The sequence below is a fragment of the Lupinus angustifolius genome, chromosome LG20 (assembly GCF_001865875.1).
Source record: "Lupinus angustifolius cultivar Tanjil chromosome LG20, LupAngTanjil_v1.0, whole genome shotgun sequence".
Classification (NCBI taxonomy): Eukaryota; Viridiplantae; Streptophyta; class Magnoliopsida; order Fabales; family Fabaceae; genus Lupinus; species Lupinus angustifolius.
This window is the reverse complement of record NC_032028.1, coordinates 11,788,362-11,798,440: the sequence shown is the minus strand read 5'-3', so window position 1 is coordinate 11,798,440 and position 10,079 is coordinate 11,788,362. Positions and strand designations below refer to the sequence as shown.

The 10,079-nt window shown below is 30.5% G+C and overlaps 1 protein-coding gene across 1 annotated transcript; it reads left to right on the top strand.

The window, feature by feature from the left end:
• LOC109336462 (protein NRT1/ PTR FAMILY 5.10-like) lies at positions 671 to 4,609 on the top strand. The gene is made up of 4 exons (XM_019573076.1): positions 671 to 891; positions 1,068 to 1,285; positions 2,010 to 2,533; positions 3,537 to 4,609. Exons 1-4 carry the CDS (start codon positions 750 to 752, stop codon positions 4,348 to 4,350), a joined length of 1,698 nt encoding a protein of 565 aa, XP_019428621.1. The 5' UTR covers positions 671 to 749; the 3' UTR covers positions 4,351 to 4,609.

Sequence of the window (10,079 nt, the reverse complement as noted above, 5' to 3'; positions counted from 1 at the left end):
GTTAGTGCGTGAAGCTTTGTGAGATTAAAAAATTGCACCAACGTCTAACATGTGTCCAATTATAGCATCATTAAGAGCTTTTTTTTTATATTATATAGTAAATAGATAGAATAGATATATTGTAGTTTCTACTTACATTATATTACTATTTTAATAATATTTATTCATTAAGTGTAAAGATTTATACACCATTAATATATTATTTATCATTCATTTGTATTATTTTGAAGTATGAACAATAATAATATGAATAGCGACTAATGTAATGACAATATATAAAATTAGTGTATCATTTACTATTCATGTTTAATTATCTTTAACTCTTCTAAAAAATTAATATAAGTGAATGATGAATGATATATTATATATAAATCTTTATATTGACTGTGTATAAATATTACACTATATTATTGTCATCAATACAAAATCTTATATTCTATTTTTTAAATTTTATTTCATGTCTATAACTTTTATAATATTTATGCATTAATGTAAATTTATACACATTTATTCCTTTCATCATTAATACATTCTTTTTTTTTCCTCTTATATTCTATTTTTTAAATTTTATTCCATCTGTCTAACTTTTATTTATGATTATTAACTTGTTACTTGTTTCATTTGAGACTTCCAAAAACAAAAATGGCTATTTACATCACCATTTACCCACCACAACTTGTTCTATTACATAATCAATCTCATGTTCTGATAAGATTCCTCCCGCAATTGGAGATTCACTTGTTAGATAAATGGCAATCTCCAACACTTTCAGCGACTCCGAATCTGAAATTCCGTTGCTACAGGAAACAGTAGACGGCGCCATTGACTTCAAAGGCCGTCCAGTTCTTCGATCTGCTTCGGGTGGTTGGAAAGCAGCTGCTTTCATTATCAGTAATAACAATTACTCTCATCATCAACATTTATTCATTATTTCTTTTTTTCGAGATGGCTTTTTCGACAATTGTCGCTCCCAGGAATTGGATTCTGACCTTTTAGTCTACATGGGATAAGGCCTCGTTGTTATATCTTCATTCTTTCTGATTATAATTTAATTTATTTTAATTTAGGTGTTGAAGTTGCTGAAAGATTTGCTTATTATGGAATTAATTCGAATCTGATTAATTATTTGACGGGTCCACTTGGTCAGTCAACGGTAACGGCGGCGGAGAACGTTAACATATGGTCTGGAACAGCCTCATTGTTTCCTCTTATCATTGCTTTTCTTGCTGATTCTGTTATTGGCCGTTATCGTACCATCATTATTGCTACCCTTGTTTATATTCTGGTATTCTATTCCATTTCTCACCAAAATCTTTATTCATTTCATTTTAGAAGAGTAGAGTAGTGAAGGTTTAATGTCACGTAATTAGCTTATAAGTTAGCTGAAAGCTTATAAGTTTGTAGTTCATAAGGTAGCTGATTGAATACAAACTATTTGGTAAGATCAGCTGATAGGTGTAAATTGACACATGTGTGTTCCATAACACGACTGTCGACTAAGGAACTTGACTAGCTTACTTGACAAAAAATAACCTACTTGACGGTGTTTAGTAAAAGTTTGTTTTGATAAATTACGAGGTTATAAGCTTGTATCTCATACGTAGCTTATGACTTGAAAGCCCCTAGGCTTATGTCATTTTAATTTTATCGGCTACCTTATCAGCTAGTCTTACCGAACACTTATGGTTCAATCGGCTAGCTTATAAGTATCCAAATAAAGCCACAAGCCTCTAGCTTATAAGTCAATAATATACCTTACATATCTAATCAAATACAAGCTTATAAGCCCCTTTCCATAGCACTAACGTGTAGCTTATTTTGTGTCAAATAAGCTACTCGACTGGCTTATGAGCTACTCGGTACACACCAAAACACTCTAAGTTGCATATGATCTTAATACTCATACCAATTCAATCCGGTTCCAGAAAAAAATCACAATAAGGAAACTTGTCTGAACATTGACTGTTCTATCATCTTATCTGATTTAATTTTATTGGGATGAAGTGCAGGGACTGAGCCTCTTGACGTTGTCAGCTATACTTCCTGTCACAAAATCGGAAGGCCAAGTTGCTGGTTTTGAGCCCCAAGTAATATTATTTTTCTTTTCTCTATACCTTGTCGCACTTGCACAAGGTGGACATAAGCCTTGTGTTCAGGCTTTTGGAGCTGACCAGTTTGATATAAACCATCCAGAGGAACGTAAGGCCAGAAGCTCCTTTTTTAATTGGTGGTATTTTGCTTTTAGTGCAGGTCTCTTTGTCACTCTTTCTATCTTGAACTATGTTCAGGATAACATGGGTTGGGTTCTTGGATTTGGAATCCCTTGCATTGTTATGATTATTGCATTGGCTATTTTCTCACTTGGAACTTGGACTTACCGGTTTAGTATCCAAGGGGATGAAAGGGGCCCGTTTTTGAGAATCGGTAGAGTGTTTATTGTTGCAGTGAAGAATTGGCGAACCACCCCTTCGACAATCACTTCTGAAGAGGAAGCTTGCGGTAATCTGCCACACCAAGGTTCAGAACAATTTAGGTAATGTCAACAAGCCTCTGATTTATTTTTAAATTTCATGTATGATGCTTATTTCAGTTTTTTTTTTTACTTTTAAGCTAGATGCCAAACACACTCCAAATGTATGAAACTACTTTTCTCCCTAAAAACAAGATAACTATGTGAGAATAAGCTATACCAAACATATTGTGAGTTCAAGAAGCTCGGTTTCCCTTAATAAAGTGTCTTGGGTTCAAGTTTTGTGAATGAAGAGTAGGCATTGGGAGAGAGGTCTGCCCTGTTAAATGGGGTCTTCCTTACTCAACTCGAATTTAAGAGGATACTAAGAGTACTGAAGTTATTGTAGATACTGAAAGTCTCAGACTAAAACAATAGGAGCAAAAAAAGAAACTATTTCAATTCCTTTAAACTCATGAAACTGACGTTTTACCTGATCAACTAGCATTTTTATGAAAGGAATACCTGTTTTCGCTCGATATTTTTCTCTTGAAGTTATTTATTGGTTATTTTCAATGTTAAACTTGTTTATGTGTGCTTGATGTTATACATAGCTGGTTCAGCAGTGTTATTACTTGCAAGAATCAGTTTCCATGGAAGTGTCGTGATTCTGAACCTGTTACAATGAATGAGGTGAGATTTGATAATGAGTGGGAAAGTACGGTTAGACAAAAAACACAAACTTACTCATTCTATTTCTATTTAACGTGGGTTTTGGCATTCACAAGTTCAATCTCTAAATTACATCACACACTCTATAAGTGTAGATAGAATCCCAAATGTATATGCTTTCCTGTTTAGAAATAAATTATTTCTTAAATGTCTCACTATAAATAGCATGGAAACTACTTTATTATTGTGATCATTCTATTTTCTCTTTATGTAGCAAACCTTCCACCATAGTTCAATTTTATGATATGGTCGTCGTAAATTGCTAGATTTGTGCTTCGAACTTTGAAGCATAGATGACTTTATTATGAAATATTTCTGAAATAACTTTTGTTTTTCACATTATTAAATATGGCAGTTTCTTGAACAAAGCATTAATTGCATCAGACGGTTCAAAGGAAGAGGGGAAAGTTTGTAGTGTAACTGAGATTGAAGAAGCAAAAGCAGTCCTCAGGCTTTTTCCTATATGGGCTACGAGTTTAATTTATGCTGTTGTGTTTGCTCAGTCTTCTACCTTCTTTACCAAACAAGGTGTTACAATGGACAGGGAAGTTTTCTCTGGGTTTTATGTACCTCCTGCTTCTCTTCAATCCTTTATCAGCCTCTCAATTGTTCTTTTTATTCCCATCTATGACCGCATTATTGTCCCTATAGCAAGAGCTTTCACTGGGAAACCCTCTGGCATCACAATGCTACAGAGAATTGGAATCGGGATGTTTCTTTCCATTACTTCTATGGTAATTGCATCTTTTGTTGAGATGAAAAGACTCACAGTGGCTCGAGACAACGGGCTAATTGATATGCCAAATGTGACAATTCCAATGAGCATCTGGTGGTTAATTCCTCAATATGTCTTGTTCGGAGTTGCTGATGTCTTTACAATGGTAGGACTGCAAGAGTTTTTCTACGATCAAGTCCCAGCTGAATTAAGAAGTGTCGGTCTTGCCCTCTATCTAAGTATTTTTGGGGTTGGTAGCTTTCTGAGTAGCTTTCTCATTTCTGCTATTGAAGAAGTAACAGGTGGAGATGGCCATGATAGCTGGTTTTCTAGTAATCTTAATCGTGCGCATCTTGATTATTTTTATGCTATTTTAGCCGCTCTTAGTGCAGTGGGATTATCTGCCTTCTGGTTCTGTTCAAAATCTTATGTCTATAAGAGAAGCAGCTCATAGAAGAAGCTGGGAAATGTACAACCTTGTTAGGGAAAGGAGACAAAGTTTATCTCCATGGAGAAGAATTTCAAATCTTATTATGCAAGAATTCGCTACCCAAACTTTTTTATGCAACCTGTTGATATTTTTTAGGTGATATGATGGCCTGTAATTGAATTATAAATGAAATGGTAAAAAGTTCTGTATAAGCTATACCTGTCCTGGGAGAGGCAGAGTCAGCTTGACTTTGGGGTAGCAATAAAATCAAGTCTGTTATTTGAATGTAACCAACAAGATGTTGGTCTAGTAGTATAAAGTTCAATTGAATCTCAGATAGACCAAAATGTCAACCGTTCGATTCCTGATAGCAATACTTGTTGGGAGGGACAACCACATACTTCAAAAGCGATTATTTCCTTACCCATAGGATGAGAGGATAACCTTGATTATATCAAACAAGTTTTTTATTTGGAGGTACATTTTGACCACTAGTCACCCACCATATACCCACTTACAAATGCCAAATTATCTTAGGTTTTTGTGCTAAGCTTTGACAGTTCCTTTTTAAGAGAAGAAATGAGGGTTGAATCTGTCCTACTGTACCTAAGATTCTGCAGGGAAACCGTCACTTTAATGATAAGTTTAGCAATTCAGTCCCTGTACTGTGTTTAAGTCTTGGGTTTAATCCCTATATTAATGTTGATGTTTTGGATTTGGTCATTACAATATATTAGAGTTACACATTTGGTCCATAGCAATAGGGGTAAGCATATGACATGTTGGATAAAATTACTTTTACTTAAGGGTTTATTTGCGAGTTGATTTTTAGAGAGAAATAAAGGAAAACAGAAAACTTGAGAGTTATCTCTAAGTATATTTTATGACTCTAAAACCTTTTCATCCTCGTTGCCCTTAACTATTTACCATATCAATATAAGGTTAGGAGTGTGTATAGTACAGATAAAGTTTCTTTCCCACCCTGTCATAAATGTTTACCATTCAATTTTTTGAATGGCCCATCCCTTCAAGGGTGTGTGGACAAGTTTGGGTAGAGTCGATTTCTTCATGTAAGAACGAGCTTTCTGGTTTGGCGAGGTTATTTTCACCCCTACCTGCCATATCAACATTTAACAAACTTTGGCAATGAAAACGACAAGGGACTAAAATAAAAATAAAAAGCTTACAAAGACTCTAATCAAAATGTTTTTAGTATAGGGACCAAAATCAAGAGACTTATACTTTAAAGGGATTAAAAAATATTTCAGCCTAATTATTATTACTAGTTTATTTACCCGTTGAACGAAATCGTAACATGGAGGTAGAGGATAAATTCACTGAAGTATTGATATAGAAATATAGGTGAGAACAATTGTTATTATGAGAAATGAAAATAATTAATATGTATAGTTAATTCTTATTTGAATGGTCAAAATTAAAATATATATACACATAATTTTTTTAAATGATTACGTGATTAATAAATAACTTTTAATTATAACCATTCATATGTAGTAGTGAGATTTAGATTTATTTTCTCACAATTTTTATAGAATACTTTTTCTCATTTGAATCAATGGCTAAAAATACATATGAAGTAGCATGAAATAATGTGATTCCCAATATTTTTAGAATGTCATATCTATGTATTATGAGCATAGAGATTTATGCACAGTTAGTATCTATTCACCAAATCACTATTCATTTGTATTTCTTAAATTAAAAAGTTAATGATGATTAAATATAAAAGATAAATGATATAATTAGTGTAAAAAATCTTACATTGTTCATATATATATATATATATATATATTTTTTTTTTCACATATTTTTATCAGAAAAATATATATACTGATAGTATATTTTTATATACTATTACTGCATCATCTATTATTCATTTTAGTTATCAATAACGATGCAGGACTATGGAAGTATTGACCGTAAGCTACTACCACTTCTCTATGTCTAAAGTAGAGAAGCCACATTGAAGGACAAATTTGTTTGTACAAATGTTTGAAAGGGTAATTTTATATATGATGATTGTATTATTTACCATTCAAATTTGGTTATTATTTTTTTAAATATAAGTAATATAAATGAATAATATATTTATTGTATAAATTTTACATTATAATATATAAATATTACACTTTATTTCTTTTTTAGAAAAGCAACTAAACATTAAACCAATAAAATGGATATTCAAAAATAAAGTAAAATCCATAAAATCTTGATAAATTAATTTTATTAAATGACCAACTAAAACATTTTAAGCACATTTTCAGGACAAATTATTTTGAAACACAAATTTCAAAAATACATTAACTGATCCATGATTTGTCTTATATTTTAAGGCTATTCTGACATAAAACACTTGTGTTAAGAATGAATGGATCATAGTGTTTCCATGCCATCGGATAAATAAATTTGATAATATAACTACAATGCCTTATATTAGTTTTAGATTATGGTACATCTATATATCGAACATAAACTGTCAAATATGAATCTTGCTCCCAAACTAATCGAATATTAAATTGAAGTAGCTAATAAATAATAGATTAATACTTATTTTATTATTTCCTTAGTCCTTACCAGATGAAGAGCGTAGAAGGAGGATTGTTTTTTTACATCTCAAACTTATCATAGAATTAATGATTTTATCTTTCGAAAGTTAGAAATATAATTTAGTTAGTGGAAGTTGAAATCAAATTATATCACTTGAATAAAATTGCAAGCTTGTATTTCATTCATGTTTTAATGTTTTGAGAATTTTGGAATACCAAATATTTGTTTTCAACTCAAACACAATAAGGCAACCGAATATGGAAATGATAAGTGAAAATGGGTAACATCATATCAACTATTCTGCATGTATGATTGCCTTATCCCATTGAGTAAGAAACCGATATTTAGGAAGAATGGATCATATAAGATTGTTTTTTATTCATTAAAGATTTTGTAATCAATTGTGATTGAAAAGAGAGAGTAGAGAAAATGAGAGAGATGTGGAATAGAAGAGAAGAATGAAGAAAACTGTATTTTTTTACTTCAGATGGTAAGGAGTATAGATATGATGTGTAATGTAGGAAAAAAGATAGAATAATAGTTTGTGTTTGCTTGAAGCGTTTTGGAGTGAATTTATGATGGTATGTTGCTTAAAGTTGAAGCAAACAAAAAGCTAGATGTTGCTTATTGGTTGGTTGAAATATAGTTTTAGCATTTTTTGTAATTTTAAAAGACTACACGTGTTTTTTATTTCTTGTCATTAGTGCATTAGTCTCTACTAGATCAACAACTATAATATAATATATATTTTGTTGTTAATTGATACGCTAGTACTATACTATTTTCTTAGATTTATTTTTATGTTGAAATATGGTTTTGGTGTTCTTCATTATTTGAAAAGATTACACATATGTTTTATTTGTTGTCACTCTTGCATTGGTCTATTAGGTCAACAACTATAATATAATATATTTTGTTATTGTTAATTGGTGGGCTAGTCCTATATTGATTTCTTAGGTTTATTGATCGGTTGAAATATGGTTTTGGTGTTCCTAAGGATTTCAAAAGATTACATGTATTTTTTATTTGTTGTCACCCTTGTATTGGTCTACTAGATTAATAAGTATAACATAATATTTTTTTTTTGTTAATTGGTATGCTAGTAATATATTGATTTATTAGGTTTATTGGTTGATTCAAATATGATTTTAACATTTCTCTTTATTCCAAAAGGTGACACATGATTTTAGTTGTTGTTACTGTTGCATTGGTCTATTACATCAACAACTATAATATAATACATTTTTTATCCGTTGAGGCTTGATTTTCGGATGAACATCAGATGCATGATTAATTTTAAGTCAACACTATGTTTTTGTAGTCAAAACACTGAAAAATAGGATTTGAAACTCGTTTACGGATTGAAGAAGGTATTAGTACCTCATCCTCCGTTCTAACTGTACCTTACTATATTGCAAAGATTGTTTTATACCTTCAAAATTTGTTTGGTTATTTTATTAATAATAGAAGAGGACAAAATTTATTTATTTTATTTTTTTGGCTAATAAGATTCGCCATCTTGCTCCTATGTATCCCTATGAATAATAGGAAATCAAGGTTAAATATTTCTTAGGTAGAAAATCATTTGTTGGTTGAGTGATTTTTAGGTTAGGAGTAGAATCGGTATAACGCGACCGTCCAAATGATGAGTTCGGGAAAAAAAAGCCATCATTAGAGACCTTTCCTCCATCCTTGATGAAAGTAGATATTTTTATAATTTTTATTTTTGAAGGAGGACTATAATTGTTTAAATTTGGTATTTGTTATTTATTAGAAAAAATATTTTTCGTCATTATTGTTATTATTATTATTGTAGAAAATAATTAACTTATTTAGAAAAATTATTTTTAGTATATTGATTGAGAATTAAATTTAATTAATGGAAGTATCACAACATAATTATTCGAAGATGATATGAGTATGAGAAGTAAAGTCATGACCCTCCTCCATTGTTATTTAATTTTTGAAAAGAATTATTTTGTAATATTAATTATTTATAGTTAAAGAGGTACTTTAAATAGGATAAATATCATAATAAAATAGCATATAATTTTTATTATTAATGTTATAGGAAAAAATATCATTCATTATTGTTATTATGATTACTTTTATAATTATTATTGTTATTTTTAATTGAAAAGGGAAATAAAATAAAAACAATATGTAGATGAAAGTGCAAAGTGTCAAGATAACACTATTAGCTTGCCTATATTTTGATGAAGATAAAGATTTAGTTAAAGCTTAAAGATAACCCAACAAATCAACATGCCAAAGACTCAAGAGCTTTATGTCTAGGCTAGAGTCATAAATAGAGTAATCATTAGTAGTCTTAGATATATGTCTTAGGTATTGAGTCTAGGTTGGGTAAACTTAGATGCAAATCTCACAAGTCCTAAAAACTATCATACCATTTACATGAGACATGCCATCTAGATTATTATATGTTCATGTATTGATCATACATGTTATTTGTGCATCTTAAGCATAACATAATGGTAAAACATGTATAGTTAATAAGTATAACATATAGGTAGTTTACCATTTATTATCTTAGCTGAAAATATACCAGTTAATTGATTAAGCAAGACATTAATCAATTAACGTGAAATCAGTTTTAGTTAGTTTTAACAGATAAATGAAACACATAAGTCAGTTATTCTCAACAGCCCGTTAATCGATTAAAAGGACACTCAATTGATTAACTAGGCATCTAACAGCTTTTCTATATAAACTGTGATTTTATCCCATGCTTCATACATTCATTCATTCATTTTTAGAATTGCTAAATTACATATTTTCGTGCTCATTGTATGTCATATAGGCAAAGAGAATTGCATATGAGATAGTGTGAGATAGTATTATGCTTATGGATTAAAATGTCATCCAATTGCATGTGATTAAATGTGCTCATCATTCTATCTTTTCTTGCATAATTCTTTCGTTTCTTTTAGAGATTTCGTAGTGTAGAAATTATATGTTTCTGCATAATTTTGATCTTATACATATTCTTGATAATTTGTGAGATTTGTATATGGTTTATAGTTGATCTTTAATTCTAATAATTGAACCATATTATGCTTCATAATACTCTGATTTTGTGTTGTTTTTGTGATAAGGAAAGTTGTCTCTTGGTGTATTACCACCAACGAGATTCTTGTTAGGTATTAGTGGCAGAATACACCTAG

Excerpts from the sequence above, each read along its gene's own strand:
- LOC109336462 (XM_019573076.1), top strand. The coding sequence starts at position 750 with ATGGCAATCTCCAACACTTTCAGCGACTCCGAATCTGAAATTCCGTTG. Across the intron at positions 892-1,067 it reads AGCAGCTGCTTTCATTATCA|GTGTTGAAGTTGCTGAAAGA; the intron begins GTAATAACAATT and ends ATTTTAATTTAG. Across the intron at positions 2,534-3,536 it reads CAAGGTTCAGAACAATTTAG|TTTCTTGAACAAAGCATTAA; the intron begins GTAATGTCAACA and ends TAAATATGGCAG.